This window comes from Dysidea avara, chromosome 5, assembly GCF_963678975.1.
Source record: "Dysidea avara chromosome 5, odDysAvar1.4, whole genome shotgun sequence".
NCBI classification, from domain to species: Eukaryota; Metazoa; Porifera; class Demospongiae; order Dictyoceratida; family Dysideidae; genus Dysidea; species Dysidea avara.
In genome coordinates, this window is record NC_089276.1 from 38,802,103 (window position 1) to 38,823,781 (window position 21,679).

A 21,679-nucleotide genomic window follows, 5' to 3' on the forward strand; every position below is an offset into this window, starting at 1 on the left:
TTAACCAATCGTTGGCCAAGTCCGGTTTAATGGTGTGATTGTGGCTCAGCCACAAATTGATAGTACCCACCCTGGGGGTAGTGATGACTGTTCCAACAGTCGGCAATACGATCAACCACTACCAATTCAACCACACGTAAGTGTATGATCGCCTATTAAGATCTCAACTTTACAAGAGTTTGCCACTCCCATTCGTAGCGTTGCATAGGAAGGTCTCACGTTTAGTGATGGCCTCTGGGTACGTACCTCAGCAGCGAGCAGCAACAGCGCCCCGGCTGAGCAGTAAGGTGCCAACATCGTCACATCCTCGAAGTTCTTCGGTGAAATATCCTGCTAACAACAGTGTAGCGATCAACGTGAACGGCACAAAGTATGAGATCGGTGAGTTGGCCATTTAACACGTAATGATTTAGTGGACGCGTAAACTAAATGCTATGTGGGGTGGAATAACTAAGACCCTTAACCTCTAGCTGCTGTCTTGTTACTCTAGTGCGAAAAGTTGCTGAAGGCCTTGGCATGACACTTGTGGACGATGACAGTGTGGAGTGGTGAGTGGTTATGGCTTCTCTCTGTCACACACACCAAAGTGTTAATTTTGTGTACTTATACAATTGTTAGTGATAATTACTGGTTGTTAGGTACCGGCAATAATAAACATTGTTAATAGAGTAACGATTTCATTGTTTATTGTTAACATTGCTTAGCAACATATACTGGGTGGACAGTGGAATACCAACAGAACGATATCTAGAGTTGAAGCCTTACCAACGTATAAACCACTTCCCAGGTATGGGTGAGATCTGCCGCAAGGACAGCTTAGTGAGAAATATGAAAAAGTAAGTTACATGCAACAATTTATTAGCATGAAAATTTCTCTCTTTGTATGTGTAGCTACGTACCGTAATTAAGGTGCCATTAGCATCAGATGTGATATATAGGCTAGGGCAGAATAACATAAGCTGTTAACTAGCTATACTGCAATCTTAACTGTTTAGCTTTGCTACTACATCTTATCATGGCAGTGGTGTTCCAAAGGTCATGTATAAAGTACCATGTATAAATTTCAATAGGAGAACCTGTTGCCCTAATATTCCAGCTTACTATGGGCTTCAACTATGTGCGTGGATTATCCACATTTTGTGACAGGTTATGAAGAACACCATTTATTTGTGACCCACTGAGGGAAAACCGTCATTTTTGCAAAATTATGTTTTGCAAAACTGGTAAAATTACATGTGTTACATTACATAGAGGTTAAATCAGTAAACCCTATACAGCATCAGATTTACCTGTTCGGGGAGTAAGAAAATATTTGTTTCATGTTCATACAGCATAAGGCATGTGAGTTAAGGGTACTCTTTTACAATGCTGTAAAAATAAAATTTACCATCATCATTTCTTTGTTGGAATGGCCTTCTTCTTTGTCTACACAAAGGAGTGCAGGGAAAATACTATATAATATATACCTGGAAATGCAATAAGTGGAATTTGAAGAATGTGCTAAAACGACCACTTTTTGTGCAGCCGGTCACATTTATTGGTTTGTGGGCAGCAACGATAAACAGTGAAGCAACTTTGTCCTGGTCGTAGTGTGGTTTTCACTTTCAACTTGTGATTTGTTGATGGTATATTATGTAACATAACTATTTGTTCCACAGAATGAAGAAAGCCTACCATGGTCATTACGATTTTGTGCCAAGTTCATGGGTGTTGCCTGCCGAGTATCCTTGTGTACACCATTCGGTGTTGAATAATATTAATTATGACATCAGTAACACATAAAATTGTATTAGGAGTGTAAATATATTGTGCCTTTTATTAGCCTTTGTTTTCAAAAAGTGTTAACTCAAAGTGACATGCGTTAAATAATAACATATTACATAACACTACATGTCCTTGACTTGTACAAGATATAACACTCTAGACACATATTGTAGGGAGCTACAAAAACGGAAGAGGACTAAAGTATTCATTGCTAAGCCACCCTGTGGAGCTATGGGGATTGGGTAAGTAGTATACATGTCCCATAATATCATATAATACTTAAGAATACAATATCTGTACTTGAAATAGAAAAAATATTGCACAATGCATCACATGAAATATGTGTTCTAACTTGCATTTTGTTTGTCAAAATTACGTTATGCGAAGATCCAACTAGTTTGTTTTTGTAATACGCAAATAGTATTGAGTAAAATATGTGTGCTACATAAATAAATTTCTCCATGTTTTAATCACTTTAGTGAATATTATACCATTGGACAGCTCTATAGCCCATGACTTATGATCAATTAAACGAGCGCCTATAATTTATTTTCCGTATAGTTGTTGTACGAATCAATTGCTTTGCTCTTCCTGCTGCCTGTTGCCGTAACTGTAAAAGTGTCCACCAAACTTTAACAGTTCATTGGTGTTTTTCCTTTAGGTGCACAAGAATTTCTTTTGAGAAAAATGGGAACTAATTGGGATTTTGCTGAACAAGTCACAAGTGCCGGGATTCTGTGTGGAGTTAATAATTGTTGACAATAGTGGACCCCACAATGTTTTCATTGTTGGAGAGTTTATTCTAAAGAAGGATAAAAGTAGTGGATCATGGAAACAGTTTTAAATCGAGTTTTGTGACTGCTCTATTACAGCATTGACTGTTTGTTCAATTAGAGTATATCATTCATTCAGTGCTTGGGTAACACTCATCTTAATTGTCATAACATCTGTTTACTACTCCTTGATGATCATTCATGGGAGGGGGACATTTACATAGAAAAATGCTATAAATCAGTGGTGTTCGGTTTTTGCACGTACAAACATACGTACAAATTAAAGCTTACCTGTGTTACTGTTTAGCCTGCATCTATTTTTTGTTCTTGCAATAAATCTTTGTTATATCACAGAACTGCCTGTAAGATAGGTTGTTGGGCCAGATCCAGGTCTGATGTTATTTACTATCCAGATCAGTGAGTCATCCTCTGACCTGGTTTACCTATCTCAACTTTGGTGGCATTTTAGCTGTTCATTCCTTTCCATACCAAAACAACATATCCATGAATTAAAGAAGTGCATACCATCAGTTTTGTAGAATGATAGTCATGTGACTGATGTGTGGGGTGAACATGATGATTTATGACACACACAATTACAGTTCTTCATTCTAATATTGAGAGCACGAGAAAGTTGTTTGATATCACGATTAAATTTGAGCAATTGTAGTACCATATAGCCTAAATATTTCGAGGGGGGAACTTTTTGCTGATTTCGTGGTTTTGGGGGTTATCAGCAAAAATTTTAACCTCAAACTTTTTAGACCTCCATATAGTTTAATACATTTTGGGAGTGTTTGCAAATTTGCAAAAAATTTATTCTTAGCAAAATTGCTCAACCACAAAATATTTGCCCCTCAAAATAATTATTTAGGCTATATGGTAATAGTGTTGGTAGAAGGGTAGAACCCAGAGAAGTTGAAGACTGCATGCTTTCACATCTCTGATGAGATGTTAAATTCCACTACCCAGTTGTATCTTGCTTGAGTTGCTTTCTCTTTCAAAGCAAACATGAGTGTGTGTGTCTGTGTGTGTGTGTGTGTGTGTGTGTGTGTGTGTGTGTGTGTGTGTGTGTGTGTGTGTGTGTGTGTGTGTGTGTGTGTGTGTGTGTGTGTGTGTTGCACCTTCATCACACATACACGTTATAGTCATCTGATGATAATTTTCAATATTAATTTTGTTATGGTTATATATTCAGTTTGTTCTACAGGATATTTCTGTTCAGTTCAATGGACAAAATACCACAAGGAGAATCATTGGTTGTACAGGAGTACCTTGATAAGGTATTAACTGATACTATAGTATTGTATAGTATCCACCTTGTACTGTAGCCATTTCTGATGGACCGCTACAAGTTTGATCTTCGTGTGTATGTGCTAGTGATATCATGTGATCCATTAAGATTGTTTCTATACAATGATGGACTGGTTAGTGATACAACACGTGAACATTGCCAGGGTTGAAGCTGGGTCATCCAGATTATCCAGTTCAGCTGGGTAACGTTTTGTCAAAGTCAGTGGACCATCATCCTTGAACTGGTTTCAACCCTGGCATGTGTCAATAGCATACATTAGCTATGTGTCATGTTGTATGACAGGTACGATTGTCAACTGAACATTATGCAGTTCCTTCACAATCCAATCTGGTTAGTGTACATGTCACTGTGATCTTCAACATCTCTATAATCATCATATTATTGATTTCTGTCCAAACCCTTTGCTATACGGATGGCTAAATTCTGCTAAGCATAACATTAATTTTCCTATTGGTGACTAGAATTGGACAATATTCCTACCAATGTATGCATAATTTGTACTGATAAGCAGCTTTGATAAGAATTAGATACCCTTGATAATAATTCACTTTATTCATCTTGTCAATTTACAGGCTAATCACTACATGCACTTGACTAACTACTCCGTCAACAAACACAGTGAAGCTTTTAATAATGATGACAGTTGTGATAAGGGCAGTAAAAGAACTATCAAGTTTTTTAACAGTTGGTTATCTGCTAGAGGCTACAGTGTCAGTGAACTATGGGCCAAGATTACAGTGAGTTACTGATGTAACTGTATAACATTAACAAGCTGGTTTAAAATCGAGATGCAGGAAGGAGGATAAATGGGTTATTATGAAGTAGGATTTCAGGGGGTCTGTGGGTCAACCTTTAGAGGTTATAGTAAATCATTATCAAGTATTCTCTAATAATTTTTAATTAGGGGAGTGGCTGTGCTACTAGTTAGTTCCTTTAAACTCCAGAGCAGAAAGATCAATGTTTAGTAATACTTTCCTGGCATTTTAGCTACTACATTGATAATTTGTTTCTTTGGTGATTTCTGCTACATGTTTAATTTCAGACCAAAAGCACCATAAGAGCAGTCACCACTCTATTACAACATTCAGTTGTACACACAGGAACACATAGTGCCACAATGCCCTGCAGCACTAATGTGGTCCTGGTACTAACTATTCAACAAAGTCATAGTATTGAGTGGCATTGTTAAAATGTTGTTTGATTTCTTGGAAAGTGTTGTTTTGCATTTATGGAAAGTGTGATCTTTTGAAACATGTATTGTAGGTACGTACGCACGCACTCACGCACGCACGCACACAGCAGAGCTTTAACTATAACAAAGCATCTTTTAATGGATTCAGTTATGGCCAATTTTAATATGCTATATTAAAAATAGTAACAAATTTGAAATGTTCATATTCTCCGATACATAGGACATTATAATCAAAACTCTGATAGTGGCTAACCCACATGTCACTCACTCCTACCAAGCCTGTCGTCCTGGTGCTAACTCTGTTGAGGAGAGTTGCTGTTTTGAAGTACTAGGATTTGACATCTTCTTAGATCACACCTTGAAGCCATGGCTACTAGAGGTTAGCTTGTTTACCTTATAACAACTTCATTATGTTGGGTTGTACTTCAGGTGAATAGGTCACCTAGTTTTAGTACTGATGCTCCACTGGATTTGGAGATCAAAAATGGAGTACTGGGTGATGCGTTTAGACTCCTAAATGTCAAGTGTGTGCATACGTAACTTATCTCTGTGAAATTATGCGTGTGTCTGTGTGTGTAATGTGTACATATGTACGCATGTGGTTGGATAAATCAATTGCTCTTTTTTGTAAACAGGCCTAATGATAGACTCCGATGCTATGCACTGCGTAAAGCACATTCCAGAAGAAGACTGTTATTGAGGGCTCAGAAAACTGATGTGAGTAATCATAGGGGTTGAGTGCATCAATTATTATTAATTTTGGTTAGGAAAATGATGAGAAGACATGGGAACTATCTAAGAAGCAAGAAGAAATTGTTAGTCATCATAGTAGAACTAGGGTGCCTACAATGTATGGCTAACAAGAGTATAGTAAGATATGCTACATGCTACAAAGCAACAACAACTTCGTAAAGATTAAGCATTTTCGGTTTATCAGTTGGCACAGTTTCTAAGAACTGAGTATTGTAGCAGTATAAAATAACTATTTTCTGTGGGTACTAATATTTTCCCTCTATGCCCACTTGTTAATCTGTTGTAAAGATTTTATGATTTATTTTGATATTTTAGCGACAAAGGTTGTTTGAGCTACGAAAGGAAAAGTATCGTGAAGAATTTGAAGCTGTTAACATGGTACATATTGTTGTGTAGTGATCATTGTTGACATGGTTACTTTAGGGGAATTACCAAAGAATATATCCGACAGGAGAAGCCTTAAAAGATGGGATATATTCTACATTGTTATCAGGTGCTGAAACCATCAGTCTAATAGGTATGGAACTAGTTGTACTTGTTGATATGTTGACTGAATGGTATGATGCAGGTAAATTAGGGTCTCCAAAGAGAAGTTACATAACAAATCTACATCAGTTAGAGGTATAGTAGTGTACAACATGGGATATATCACGTGAGGTGTTGATCATGTAGGAATATCAGTTAGTTGATCAGTTGGTACAGTATGAGGCTGAAGAGATGTATGGACATGTTAGTGTTGGAGGTCGTGATCAGATGTGGTCACAAGGAGTGAGTTATTGACTGAATGTGATTGTGTTATATGATTTAGCTTTGTTTGGACCTTTATTATTCGATTGACCATTTTTCTTGGCTTGTACATTTTGCCTTGTAGCAAGTATGTAAGGTTTTCCCATGGTAAAATCTGAGGTCTGTTTGTTATGTTATGTATTTCATTTATTTATAGTCTTCTAGAAGTCAAGTTTCTTCCCATTATCCTCCTCCATTTCAAGCATCTGCTTTACCGGACTCCTCAACTTTGGTAAATACCCTTTGTACCAATAACATAGTAATGTGTTAGTTATTGCTCATCAGGACGCTTCATATCAAGCAATGGTGGCAAGAGAACATGAAGAAGAACAAACTCAGCGTTCAATGCTAGCTCTTAACAAACTGAAGTTGATGGTCATTGGCAAAACTTATGAGGAAGCAGAAAAAGACATAACTAAGGTTATACTGCATAATATTAGAGCCATCAATATACTTGTCTGCAGGTTAAAACAAACTGGACAACTTATCAAGACAGTATTGCTTCATTTTGGTTGACTACCCTGGACAGATCAAAACGAAAGCAGGTATGAATGTATGTAAATGATTTAATATTGTAAGAGTTCACAATGGGGACTGGTAAGTGTAATTATGGCCTTTTCTGAATCTTGATTGTGTTTGATAAAATTCACACCGATAGAGAAGTATTGGTAAGGTCAAGCCTTTATTCTGAGAACAAACTACTGAGTTGTGTGTTTGTATATGATCTTATATAAATTATTATAAATATTTTGTTTTCCACAGCTGATCTTGAAGGTACGAGATGTAGTGAATGAGATATTGAGGACTCACTGGCAGCTACTAAATCTTGAGTCAGTCCGACTCTACCACATTACTACTAAACTGTTCAAGTTCTTGTTATCAAAGAATGGTCAAGGCCTTTGGTCATGTTTCATCTCTCCAGGGTAATTTATCAAGAGTTCATAGTATTTGTTTGTATTTCCCCATCATACAAATATTATGAATTCTTGTTTTTATTACGACATGGTGTTTGTATTGATGATGTCATATTGGGTAGTACAGCATTGAGATAGTTAGTGCAATTTGTTTCTCATCTTTGTGTTGACCTAACACCTCATTCCTGCTAACTAATAACATCCTTTGTAAAACTGTTTAGAGAAGACCTGTAGGTGTGGACGTGACAAGTGATATTCTATTGTTAACATTAGCAGCAAAAGTTATGGCAAGAAATGGAGTGTCACTTTTGGTTGTCGTTATTGTGGGCAGTGTGGCAGTTTCTGCTCACAATGAGTGCCCCATGGGGGGAAATGATGTCATTGAAGGGAACCTGACCAGAGAAGATGTTGAATACTGTCTCATTGACAACTGTACTATCATGAGGATAGATACTAGCCAGGAACTGGGAATTGTGAATGTTGAAGATGATGTCCTTGTTGCTGTTGCAACTAACAACCAAACCTTCGCCATTATGAGGCTACCAGATGAAGAGTATTGTGAAGATGTGCTGGCTACTGGCTATACTGTGGAGTATATTGTACTACTGGTGTTGAAGTTTGTCATTCTACTGTTCTTAGCTGTCCCCAGTGTGTACATCATCGCGCTTCACCTACTAAAGAGAGAGCTACAGTATTCTTCTATTGGGAAGATCCTGATTGTCTACAATGCGTTACTGGTTGTAGCAGTGTTGTTCTACATCTTGTTGCTCTCCTTTCATACATTGTTCCATGCTAGTGCTCCAGTCTGTCAAGTCATCTTGTACATCAGAATTTATTTCCTTCTTTGCTTTGAGGTGTCCTCTGCTCTCGTCTTTGTACATATTGGTCACCTGATGTACCACAGTCACCTCAGGAATTTTGAGATTGCCAACAAATGGATGAGAAGGCTACTGGCATTCTATGCTCTCGTCACATTCACGATCATGATCCCGATGGTTGTCTACTTGATTTTGCTTGATGTATTCTCTGGTAGTGGGAAGGAAGCAGTCTTGGAGACTGGCCACTGTGTACTGCCACCTGGAACAACCTATAGCACCCTCACCCATCTCACTGGCTATGCTGTACCATTCAAAGTGGGCCAGTTGATGATTTTTGTGAAGATCCTTGTCTACTCCAAGCACATCTACAGGAGTGCCCCCAATGAGATTGAACCAGTTGATATTGATAATGAGCCAAGATTTATCCACCTCTTCCAACTGGCTGTAATTATGATGCTTACCATCTTAATCTTCAGTATTCTCTGGGTAATAGGCAACATCGTAGGTGGTATAACTAGTGTTTACCTCGACCTGTTTTGCACCTTGGTGGTAGCAGTTCAGCAGTATTGTATCGCTATCGGTGGGACAATCGCTTTGTACTCTGCAGTGAACATTACCAGTATGAGCACTTCTCCTAGTAGAGTAGTGTAGGACGTGAACCGTAGGGAACATTAACTATACTGCGCACACAGGCTTGATCATGAATTATTACATTCTTGTATTATTATTGTGTTATTGCTTAAGCTTATATTATATACATGTATTAATGGTATAAACGTACTATCCATTACATTGAATTTTGAAGATACTATGATACTTACTTAGCTAGCATGTTATATTAGTTGACACACTCAATATTGACAGACAAGTGTGGCCATTGTGTATACATTAGGGATGAGTCTATTTTGCTTTTTTTCCCACCTATTTTTCTTTCCAGCAATTCTTTTATTTCTTACCTATTTTGCTCAAAATTTTTCTATTTTGAGCATCAGTAAAAACTAATTGCAGTATCTCAAGCTTACAAGCATTTGCGACTGCTCTATTAGAGTATCTCGATCTTTAATCACTCCTATGAGCATAATTTATGTTGTCCTTATACTATGCGTGACTGTTCTATTAGAGTATCTCGAAAAATGTGCTAAGTTGCCAATCCTTGGTGCCCATTTTTCCAATTTTCCACCTATTTTTCCTGCATTTTGCTCTTTGCTTTTACAAACGTATTTTTCCAAAAATTTTGCCGGCAAAATCGGTGCATCCTAGTATACATCTCACTTGTCACTGTAATTTTTGTTATATCGAAAATTACTTCTAAATTAATAGTAAATTTGTGTTTTACCTCACAGACTATCATGGGAGAGTATATTCAAGAAACCATCTGAAGTGATATCAGTGGTACGTGTGTATAGTAGCTGTAGTGTAGTAGTCAAGTATGACTATATACTCCACTATTAAACATGACATTCTTGTTGTCTTGCAGACGGAGATGCACTGTTGCAAGAGAGTGGTACAACTCTGTCAACAGGTGTTGATAGCAATGTACACATCAAGAGAGGCCAAAAAGTAAGGAAAACTGCAATTTGTATTAAGCATCTTTGGCTTTAGTAAATAGCAAGTGTTAAATATAGCAAAAACTAATTTGCCAACTGGCATCTCACACTTTATTGGACATTTAGGCCTTGAGATACAAAGATGGACTTAAAATCTATAAAATGAATTATACAACACAATTTTATAGGACAAATTGTATTCATTAATATCCCTGTCTGTTTTAGACCTTTAGTTAAACCTCATCACAGCAAGTTCTCATCAGCCACTACTACTACTGTCACTGCCAGCCTGTCCCACCTGCAGCTACAGAACGTATCTCTACCACATTTGTAATTAAATGAAATATTTATTTATTTAAAAATCTGTATATCAACTTATTTATCAATATTGTAGACTTATAATACTTTTTGTACAATACATACTACACCATTTGATGGTGTGATAATAATATCATGTTTTCACTGACTGCTGTGAGCTGTTCTTGTTTTTAACTGATAACTGTTTTGTGATTGACTTTGTCAACAATTCCAAGTCCTTAGCAGTACTTGTGTTACTAGGACCATGAAGAGCTGAAAGTGTACGTGACTTTACTATTCTCTTTGATGGTGGTTTTCTCTGCGTATTACTACTCTGTGGTCTTGAAGGTGGTGGTTTTGATTGGCTGCTTTCCTCTTTGTACACAAAATCGGCATTACGTTTAATTGACCTACACGACCAATCATCATACTTTCTAGTTGGTTTTCTTGCAGGCGATCGTTGCTTATTGTTGTAGTTACGAATTGTTCTGGCCAGAGCAATCTCTGTCCCAATGAGGTAAGTCTTTTGTTTGTCAGTCACACCACTGATTTTGCTGTCTACTGCAGTAGAAGGTAGTTGATGCCATACAGATGATGTACGAGTCATTTCAACATCTTCAAGACTGGTAGCTTGTGTAGTATGGTCCATGTGAGCCTGATTGACAGTGTCAGTTATTTCTGATGAGAGATTCTGAGAAAACTGTAAACTGTTGTTGGGTGACAGTTTCAACAAATCTGGTAACAGTTGTGAAATGACTACAAAGCAAAAAGAGAGAACACTTGAATGAAACAATGTGAAGTTGATACAGTGGAAGAAGTGCTGGGGTCTGTTTTTCCCTTGTACTAAGCCAAAATTGTTTTGTTGGGACCAATCCTCATGACCAACAAGTCCTTAATTCTGTGAGTTTCTATAAAAAGTTCCTAATGATCAATGGATTTTAGTGTGCCAATAAAATCGCTGTACTATCCCCATTATATACTCTTGATTACACTATAGTAGATATTCATTAGAAAACACATTCATGGTTGGCCAGTACTTTATATTTATTCCTAAAGTATATTTGGGGACTTGATTCGGCACAAGTTCTTAGCACATTACAATATCACATAACAACATACACTAGGGGACCATAACCAGGGGCGTATGGAGGGGGGTTTCCAGGGGTTTCAGGAAACCCCTTTGGATTTTATACACTACTTGAAACATTAAGAAATTGAAACTTCAGGTTTCCAGAATCTGGGATCTATCATGGAACAGGACACATTTTAAACTTTTATCTTAGTTAAATAATAGTTTCTAACATGATAGCAACGCTTATAGCATTGTTCTGAATTATGATTTTGGTGAAAAGATCGAGATACTCTAATAGAGCAGTCAGGCAATATAAACTAACAGTCACTTAGCTGAGCTGTAGTGGAAACCCCTTTTCAAAATTCCTGCGTATGCCCCTGATAACATAGAAACTTTAATAATACCATAGCTATGTGGGAAAATCCTTACATTGGCATGTTACACTGTAAACAAACAAACTATTTTGATGTCACAATTAGCATTCTAATTCTTTGTACTACAGTGGTCCCTCCATTATCCAAATTCATCAGGTCCTTAGTGTGTTCGGATAATGGATAAACGAAGTCCATACATTTATACAGAGCTCAGTTTAAATACTCTAATAGAACATACACTTTAGGTAAGATACTCTAATAGAACTATCACTTCCACAGTTCGAGAACGGATAACGGGGGGATCACTGTATTATGCATTCAGCATTTTGTATTTTCTATATTTCAATATCATCAAGAGTATGTAATAGAAACCAAGAGTATCAAATGGGTGTATTACCCCGTGAAGTAACACGGATATTTGAGGATTAATTTTTTATTTTATTTTTTTTTTTAGAATTATTGCCCTTCAGGCAAGATTCTCATAGACTATGTATTAGTATTATATAGAATAGTTATAACTATTACTTAACAAAAGATAAAGTCAGTCAAATGAGCTAATCCTACCCTCTGCACAAACAAGGTCAATAGCTGCAGACTCTTTAAAGCTAAAGCGATGGTAGGAAGATCTAGAACCTCTCAAACAAGTAATGACTGCACGAAGTAGTGAAAAACTCAGTTTACATCTTAACCAGTGCAGGGTCATGCTGTAAGACCGTCCATTTTTTTCTGACAGCAGAGTGGCTATTCTCTTGTACACTACTGTGGCCAGGGGTCCCATGCCTCCAGTACATGAAAACACTAAGGGAGAGAATGTCCCATGCTCCACCTCACGGATCCTTTCTTCATATTTCCTCTTCTTCTCTAGCTCCGCACGCCTGTAACACTGGGGTAAAGACACTGAACAGTGTGTGGGAGCAAAAGGATTAAACACCTTTACATCAAAGTATGCCTTCTGACCGCGTTCCCAAAAACCATTGGCCACAACATCAAGACGGGCCCATCTTCAACATTAGCTGATCTATACTGAAAAGATTCTCCTGAGAGTGGATGTAATGATGGTTCAACTTGAGGATTAATGATTGCATGAAGTAACACGGATATTTCAGTAATTGTTTGTATTACCATTAAGGGTTGCTGTATTTAGCCCAATCTGGCCACTAAACCAAGTGAAAACATGATAGTGTTAAATAGTGTTAAAGGGAAACGGCTAATGTTTAAGTTCTGGCACTGCCAAGCGGATCCCTGAAGGTGTAGCAACATATTTGTATTTGCAACTGTTGTTTTACCACGCTGGAGTTATCTTGGGTCCTTACTACACTTTCCTTGTACAATAACTGTTGAATACTTGGTTGAATAACATGGAAAAACTGGCAAAGACCCGTTTCCACGTACACATTTCAAATCATTAATCACAGGCTCATACACTGTTCGACACTCTTGAGTTCTATTATATATTCTTAGTATCATGGTTGTGGTTTTTGACCCCAAATACCTTGGCATGACTGTATATTGCAGAGCCCAGCCCAACACTTTATGTGGCTTTCCCAAAATACTATTTACTCATAACGCTTCATTATTACGAAGTTCTCATACAACTGTGCAACTGACACATGTAACAACATGTTATAGGGCTCTTGGTAATACATCATGGGATCAACTGACGTATGAGATGTGACAACGTGTGCTAGTAAACCTAGTAATATCGGCATTTCAACAAATACGTACCTCAATATTAAGGGATAAAAATAGCGCACAGTGTTATCTATTATACCAACATGTTCCCAGACAGTAGCAAAATTTGCTTATGTTTTGACAAAGTGACTTAATGAGCTGATGTCACAAGTATTGCAGCATCCCTAGCTTACACACAGTAACATGCATGTCACTATGCATAAACGTACCCATGCACTCGCACCCATGTACTCACTCACACGCACACACTACACACATCAATGTCGGTGTACACATACACACACACTACACACCTAGTAGATCAGTTCGGTCTTCATCCAGATCTTCAATACTACTGATATGGGTCACAAGATCAGTAATGGTACGAGGATTACACCAGTTGTCACCAAACTCTGTACCCAGTTGGACACTTTCTGACAGTAGTGTCAACTCCGTCCCCCTGTGGATATCACACACATACTAGTACAGTGATGTGGCAGCTTAGCAATGACTGCAGCTATTTAAACAGTACCACCGCACTGTTTAAGTAGGAAACCCCCCAAAAGGTGACATGCGCCACCTAAAATTCTGCCTTTAGAAATCATCCCAGAAATGATGAAATCAACTTTATGGAATAATATTAGTCCATCTAACATCAAATACAGTATTAAAACGAATATAGAATTCTTTTAAAAATCACCGAAACTCAAATTTTTGCCTGTCAGCCTGCCTTTTTGGGGTTCCAACGCGTGTGTGCCCTCTGCACCTTGTCTTTCCCTTTATCTTCAATCAGGCTGTTCGTCCTCTTCTTCATGCAACAAAACCATACCAAGGCATTAATCCATACCAACACTTTCTATTTAGATGCCACAGCAGTACGTGATCACGATGACCACACACCTTCTAATGGTTTAGCTGTACCTGTAATACTAGCACAGTGAAAAATATGAAATAGCAACACACCCTGGTAGGTGAAAGGCTGACTCAAGATACTCTAATACAGCAGTCACCCTAACACGTGTATACCTGTATATATGCTATAACAAAATTATGTTAATTTAATAATGAAGTAGGAATCTAAGCAATAAAAAATAGTTCCAGAAACAAGAGTGATGGTACTACAGCATAGTTCGGTGAGAAAATCCCTACTGTGGCACTGAACAAAATAATTGTTATAACATGCCAATATAGTAGGGATTTTCTCCCAGAACTATAGCTGTATGTCCATCATTCATTTCTTGTTTCACTACTTTTTATCCCATGGATCCCTACTTCATTTTTAAATTAATAACTTTTAAACATACTAGCTTGAAAACAACAGTAAGCGTCAGACAAATTTCAACACTTGATTGACTAATACGACTTTCAGTCAGACAAGTTTACTATACAGTTTCAATAGGGAAGCCATTAATAATCAATCACCAGTCAATACAGTACTTCTTACACTAGCTGACTACTACACACAATACTATGTACAAAATGTGAATATTAGTGAAGGTGAAGATTTCTTCCTTTCTTACACATCCTTCTTCGTTACATGCAAATAATGCTAATTTTTAATTAGTACAAAAATGAGAAATGAGAGAACAAAAATGTTATGGACAGTATCACGTCCTTTCAACATTTGTATGGGTCGTGAATTGTACGTGTAATACCAACTCAAACAAAATGCAATAATCAGATTTCACGTACAGTAACATTAAGGCTGGTTCCTTTGTACTATCATTTAAAATTGTACATCTGGGTACTTCATGTGATGTGCTTATTGGTACCCATATACATGCATCCACAGATGGATACAGTAACACACACTCACCTGTGTAAAGGGTTACTGTTACATACTATTGAGATGTTGACCTGTTTGCCTTGTATATCTGACAGAGTGGACACCCAGGGGAGATCCCTCACCAAATTAAAGTGCATCACTTGGACATCACCATGTGCCATCCTAGCCCTAATGCCTCGGAATGCTCGGGTACACACCGGACCGTTATCAGTAATAAACACATTGTAGTCAGCATTGTCACTGTTGTTCACACGTATCCACGACAACCAGATGCAGAGGGTACTGTCAATATGTCTCCACTCAATAGAGTGATCATGTTCTCTAGTATGGTCCAGTAGGTCTGTGAGACTGGGTAACAACGTTGTGAGGTAGCTGTTATTCTTAGGTTTGTCATTGTCAGTTTTGGAATGGAGATGTGGTGCTAGGTAGTCTTTCCATTCCAATAGGCATGTCTTCCCCCAGGACAGCATGATGTGTACAGTAGGAGACAGCTCCATCTTCTTCACACACTCTTCATCTTCAATAACCAAATGGTCCTTCATGGAAGAGGATGACAACTGGGGAAGATGAAACAAACTTCACTAACAAAATCAGGACAGTTGCCCATTACTCCATTGTCCTATTTGTATCACATTCAGACCCCTAAATGGTGTCACTTAACTTATAAGGATACCTTGATAAGGAGGACACTTGTCCATGTGTCCCATTTGTATTAGTGTACACACATTTAGACCCCTGAAATCAGGACACCTCACTAATAAGGACTTTTATAATGTGTCAATGATCTCATTCTACACATACACAAAGTTCTCTCTCTCTCTCACACACACTCTCTCTCTCTCTCACACTCTCTCTCTCTCACACTCTCTCTCTCTCTCTCTCTCTCTCTCACACACACACACACACACACACACACACACACACACACACACACACACACACACACACACACACACACACACACACACACACACACACACACACACACACACACACACACACACACACACTACACCGACTATACGACACTACCCATGTACATGCACACACACCACACTAGAAACCATCTCAGCAAAAACTTGAGTTGCTTGCACAAGTGTGCAATTCAATTTTTTAAAACATAAATTAGACAGGTTTTAACTGAGATGGTGCCAAATATTAAGATACCTCTTGAATTGAATCAAGACATTTAATACCTCACAAACAGAGAGATAGATTGCTTTATATAATTAACTACCTTATACTACTATACCTTTTGGCAGCTCCCATCAAAATTATTGTTACCATCTGTAGGAGGAGTTCTGGTTGCCTCACATATTCTCACCTGTATACAATTAAGACCGAATATTATAAACATCATGACATCAGCAAGCACACCATACCTTAAGGTGACTAAATTTAGTGATACACTAAATTTAACAAATTCGTACATTGGCGAAATTAGCGCATACGAAATGTAGTGATTTTATTAAGTTGTGAATTGATGTAATTAATTTTTGCCGGTTTAGCGTGTACTAAATTTAGCACAAAACCAAAATCGTTAAATTTAGTATATCGCTATATTTAGTCACCAGAATGCTTGTCTGGTTTTGTATGCCTCCAAATTATTGGCAGCTTAAGGTGGACACTATAGTGGAAATTATTTGTTGCAGCAAAAGAGGTTTTTCTTTTAAGAGGTACAGAGTCAGACCTGGTCTTATTGTAAAGCATTGTTTATTGTGCCCTAAATTTGAGTGGTGTTCTCACCACATCAAAATCACTTCATACACTCCCCAGTACACTCGGCCAAATGCACAAGGCTTTGAAACAACATTAAACTTTACCAAGTACATCAAACATTTATCCTCAAAGATAAGACCATTTAACACATTCAGTTTCAACCCCTCTGTATTGCCACATTAAAGGTAGTCAGAAATCATACAACACAAGAAGGGAGGCCTTACAGTAAGGTCATCATTTTCTCACCACATCTTTATCTTGCAGCTGCTGGTCCCAGCATAAAGGAACTATTTCATGGGTTGACTCTCTGAAGTCATCTTCCTCATCACTTGAAAGAAATGATGTGTCCACATCAGAGCCAGTACAAGGCTCTGGCTTACTTCTCTTCATACACTTTGTAAAATACTCGTCATTACTAACCACCCCATTTTGTCCAATGATAACTACGCCTTGCCCGTGGTCTAGATGTTCTTTTAAATTGTAAGCTTTAGGAGTTCTGTTCTCAGTGCTATTCTTTGCCGCTGTTTTGTTCCTTTTCTTCATTTCGACGAACGAATCTTCATAGACCTTTGCTCGCTCCATCCACGATGCTGGCCTGGTCTTGTTTCGCACACTAGCTCGCTCGTGACCGCCCCCTCCCACTGCAACAGTCTGTGGTCTTCGCTGCAGTTGCTGTTGTGACTTTTTCTTCTCACGAGTCGTGTACGCGCTAGACACCCATTCCCTTCTAAATGTGGTGCCGGCCCCGTAGTTCATAATGAGACGTCTATTAGAGGCTATTTCCACTGCTTAGCGACAATCAACCAAACAGCTACGGTAAACTAAACAAGCCTGCAGAGCCATTTAACAACTTCCAGGTGACAGCCGCACCTCCTCATTCAATAATTATTTGACAATGCGCCTACATTTTTCTTCACGTGAGTTGAGTGGGCGCGCCTGAGTGGCTTGTCTTCAAGTGTCAGCGGATATAGTTACAAATTTCCAAAGGATAGAAGAACCGGCCTAATGGCCCACCACACTGTGACATCCTACTTATGCTGCAATAGTGTTTGATTATTTTTGTTCTCTGGATTTTAAAAGTAGCTACAGTTTGATGTTTCTTCAGACCCTACTTTCTAGGCAGTCTTGAAACTCTGGTTAATGTGAAAAATTGTATAACATAATATCATTATTTACTCTTGATAATATGTGACCGTATTTAGCAAAATCAACCATATGGGTGCAAAATATAAAAGTGAGATAACACCAGCATGAAGTTGCTGCACTATCAGGCTAACAATTTCCATATCAAACTCACCTTCAACTTGTCGGGTCTGCTTTAGGTGGACTGTTCTCTGGCGGCTTGTATAACCACCCCAGACGTCTGTACAGGTCTGTGAATAACAGGGAAGTGCTTTGGGGGGGGTTCATACACTCTGGACAGACAAGCAGGGAGCTGAATGTGTGATGTATGTCTGTATTGTGAGATTTCAGTCTATTTCCTACCTCTGACAGGCTGTTTTGTGGTCTGGTACCGTCAGTTTACTTACCATTCTTGTCCATTTTGTAGTCTATCTCTTCCCCACCCCACCCCCCCCCCCCACCCCCCCCTTTTGAGGACTTGTGATACAGCAACACTGGTGAAAAACGTTTCTAAAATGGCGGGAAACTCTACAGGGATTACTTTGGCCACTAGCTGCTCTTAAAGGTTGTGAATCGCTCCATCTTTGCTGAAAATTCCATACGTGTAGCTGCCAATTAAGGCTGGTGAGTAACAAAGATTTAAATTATTAAAATACATTTTTCTCTGAATCAACAATGCACCCGTAAGGGTGATTTTCCAACATATTATGGAGTACAATTCATGAAAAGAAAAGAAAGCAAGAGAGTGGACAAATTAATCAGTATTCTGTTAAAAATTTCAGCATTTGAATGGATGATTGCCAAAATTGTCTGCCTGAATACCATTAGAAAACGTCATACAACCAGCCTAAAATACTTACAGGGAGGCTATAAAAGGTGGAACGGAATAGCGGAATAATGGAACAAGTGAAAATTACATTCTAAACACTCATACTATTATTTAAACACTATAGAGCTAACATTTATACAACCCTTACGTCGTAGGAACTCTGCAATCGTGATGACAGACAACACTCAGTCAATCCTCAGGGCAATCTTTAAATAGAATGTTCCCTAAACTAACCATTCTAGGACAACCTAGCCGGCATAGCTAAATTACTTTCTAATATGGGAGCTAAAAAACAGCACCTCAGTATTGAAGTGATGTTAAACTTGTTTGGCACTGGATGACTAGCACATTTAAGGACAGGTTAATTAATTCAGAGTAGGTTCTGTGGGGTGGGTGTTTTGTCACTAATAATTTGGATAGTACTCGTGTGTGACAGCTGGTATAAGCAGGTTTATTCAGTTGTTGCAAAACAGTTACAAATCATCTATCAACCTCATACCAGTGCAGCTACCAAATACCACGTGCAAACGGACCAGTGAACAAAACACAACAAATTAAGACAATGAAAGTATTAAGAAACCACCAAGACATCTACAAGAATACCAACAAAAACATCAGAGATGCTCTAGTAGAGAACCAGTTGTTTTTTATTCAAGATACAGGTACACTTTTATAATTATTCCTCAGCGACTATTTATTTGGCAGTAAGTAATGTACTATTCAGCAGGGAAATTTTCGATATCAGAGTTATATTGTATAGGATGGAATATGATCAGGATCAGGATTGTCCTTTGAATGTCACATCTGCAACTGTTAAAAGTTTCAAAAGCTCCCCTTTTCTATAAGCTTCCTTTTAAAAGTTTAATTTTGGTATTTCATTTTTCATTCAGCATTACACTCTCCCACAATTATAAGCTATTAAACTATTTTGTAGCTAATTATTCAACTTATCAGTTCTTATTCTAAAACTTATTCAACTTATTTAGTCGACTGATTGTCGAAAGGATAGACTACTATAAATACTACACTGTAATTAAAATAAAAGGAAAAAAACAACAAAGAAACTGCACAGTACAAATACAAGTTGATTCTTTTAGCATGCAAGTGCCGCCAGACTAGGCTAGCACTTGCATGCTAAAAATCAACTAAGATAATTGTCACTGCCATAGACCATAATACATTTTCTCTTGGGAGATTGTACAACTAAGTTATGCCGTCTATAATCTAGAGGCCAACTCAATGAAACTAAAACAACATTCATGAGAACAGACTCTTACACTCATTTTGATTTAGAATGGCCTCCTGATTACTGTACACCCCGTATATCATCTCATCCACAACACTGAATCACTTTAAGAGGGAACTAGTAGGACAGCTGGACTATCATAGATTAACCTTGTGAATTCTTCATACCTAATCATTTAATCTGTGCTTCTTTTTGTACTTGAAGGTTTCATACAGCAAAAAAAAACAGAGCCCGAGTAAGGTAAGTGGAGGTAACTTTGTGAATTTTTATTTTGATGGGCTGTAACTCTTAAACCACTTAGAGAATAACTGCAGGATACAGTGATTATACCACCTGTATTAAAGTTTCTAGCTGCTGTGGTTTTCACGCCATGCAGCTCAGTTTGATTGAATATTTGACATACTGTTTAGTTGTCACGCCATTTTCACCTTGTTTCCATGAACAGTCACCATCCATGCATGACCAGTTACTGGCCACTCCATAATGTCACCATAGTAACATGAGCTGATAAGCTAAAAAAACGCAACTGTACAACAATACAATATACAAATAAACTAGTGTCCATTTGGTTCTACTGGGTGCACTCTATAGAGTATTACAATAATATTATCAAATATTGAATTAAATCATGCAATGAAATACATTTATAAGTCTGTCTTCAATAATCATCATTGTATCTACATAGAAAAGAAGAAATGTGAGTAAAGACAAACCTCAAAGTCAGCCATAGGCTGGCTTTGGGGCCTTGTAAAGTACAAAAAGGAGTGAAATCCACACAAAAACAGCCAAGCTGTGAAAAAATGGTGCGGCCTTAAAAAGCCTGGGTGAAAAAAGTTGTGAAATCAAAAGTGGCGGCCAAGAAATGGCTGCAATGATGTTAATGCTAAAAATTTTAATAATGGCTGTGTGCTTTGTTAAAATTTATTAGCATTAACATCATTGCAGCCATTTCTTGGCCGCCACCTTTGATTTCACAACTTTTTTCACCCAGGCTTTTTAAGGCCGCACCATTTTTTCACAGCTTGGCTGTTTTTGTGTGGATATAATTACATGAAAATAACAAGGAGAAAACATCCTGACCACCTGGTAGACTCCTGTAAGCATTCGAGCGTAAATCGGATGGCTGCAGGTTCGAGGCTACCTAGGTCCAGTCATGGATTTTTTTCTCCTTTCTCCAACTTTTCAAACACATCTTAAGTAGCTAAAGTCTTTGAGCAGGCTGTAGGACCAGGTGTCCTACAGACCTTCAGCATGCTGTAAAGCGTTAAATAAAAACAACAATTACATCATTGTGGCTAGGTAACTAACAGTGAGGTGCAGTCTTATCATTCACAACACTTCACCAGCCACTCCATACTATCATTCATTCCACTGAATGTCTCTATATCAATTGACTGTATCTATAGGAATAACAAGGCTTTTCTTAACTCTTACAACAACAACAGAATAATTTATCAACATGGCCTCTAGTGGCTTAATACGTATAACAAGATCATTTGTCTAAACCAGCCAACTTGAAAATTTGAAGTGTGACATTTGTGCCTAGCCACCTATTAAGGTCAGTCCCCATAATATAGTTGATTGGATTGAAACAGTTTCATTGTACTTTGAACAGGCTTATGCTAGGAGTGGAATGCTTAAAAAGATGCTCGATGCTAGTGGAGGTTATACCCTTAGTGGTGTGGACACCATAATATCCTT

At 38.0% G+C, this 21,679-nt stretch overlaps 2 protein-coding genes across 2 annotated transcripts; one reads left to right on the forward strand and one right to left on the reverse strand.

Annotated features, from left to right (window-relative positions):
- Window positions 1-2: 2 nt before the first annotated feature.
- Window positions 3-10,376, forward strand: LOC136255589 (tubulin polyglutamylase TTLL7-like). The gene is made up of 25 exons (XM_066048391.1): window positions 3-136; window positions 199-381; window positions 491-548; window positions 705-836; window positions 1,659-1,721; window positions 1,911-2,006; window positions 3,748-3,820; window positions 3,869-3,964; window positions 4,135-4,182; window positions 4,425-4,589; window positions 5,265-5,423; window positions 5,474-5,568; window positions 5,680-5,761; window positions 5,812-5,859; window positions 6,113-6,175; window positions 6,221-6,314; window positions 6,366-6,418; window positions 6,470-6,565; window positions 6,741-6,815; window positions 6,869-7,003; window positions 7,048-7,128; window positions 7,346-7,506; window positions 9,659-9,707; window positions 9,793-9,875; window positions 10,088-10,376. The coding sequence occupies exons 2-25, from the start codon at window positions 228-230 to the stop codon at window positions 10,194-10,196; spliced, it is 2,268 nt and encodes a 755-aa protein (XP_065904463.1). The 5' UTR covers window positions 3-136; window positions 199-227; the 3' UTR covers window positions 10,197-10,376.
- On the reverse strand, window positions 10,190-17,687 carry LOC136255590 (uncharacterized). The gene is made up of 5 exons (XM_066048392.1): window positions 17,028-17,687; window positions 16,315-16,386; window positions 15,093-15,619; window positions 13,591-13,736; window positions 10,190-10,915 (listed from the first exon to the last, which is right to left on the reverse strand). Exons 1-5 carry the CDS (start codon window positions 17,535-17,537, stop codon window positions 10,314-10,316), a joined length of 1,857 nt encoding a protein of 618 aa, XP_065904464.1. The 5' UTR covers window positions 17,538-17,687; the 3' UTR covers window positions 10,190-10,313.
- Between the last annotated feature and the right edge of the window lie 3,992 nt (window positions 17,688-21,679).

Coding starts and splice junctions, on each gene's coding strand:
- LOC136255589 (XM_066048391.1), top strand. CDS start 228: ATGGCCTCTGGGTACGTACCTCAGCAGCGAGCAGCAACAGCGCCCCGG. Junction 382..490: donor CGGCACAAAGTATGAGATCG/GTGAGTTGGCCA, acceptor TTGTTACTCTAG/TGCGAAAAGTTGCTGAAGGC. Junction 3,965..4,134: donor TTCTATACAATGATGGACTG/GTTAGTGATACA, acceptor GTTGTATGACAG/GTACGATTGTCAACTGAACA.
- LOC136255590 (XM_066048392.1), bottom strand. CDS start 17,537: ATGAACTACGGGGCCGGCACCACATTTAGAAGGGAATGGGTGTCTAGC. Junction 16,387..17,027: donor AGCTGCAAGATAAAGATGTG/GTGAGAAAATGA, acceptor AATTGTATACAG/GTGAGAATATGTGAGGCAAC. Junction 13,737..15,092: donor AACAGTAACCCTTTACACAG/GTGAGTGTGTGT, acceptor TGATATCCACAG/GGGGACGGAGTTGACACTAC.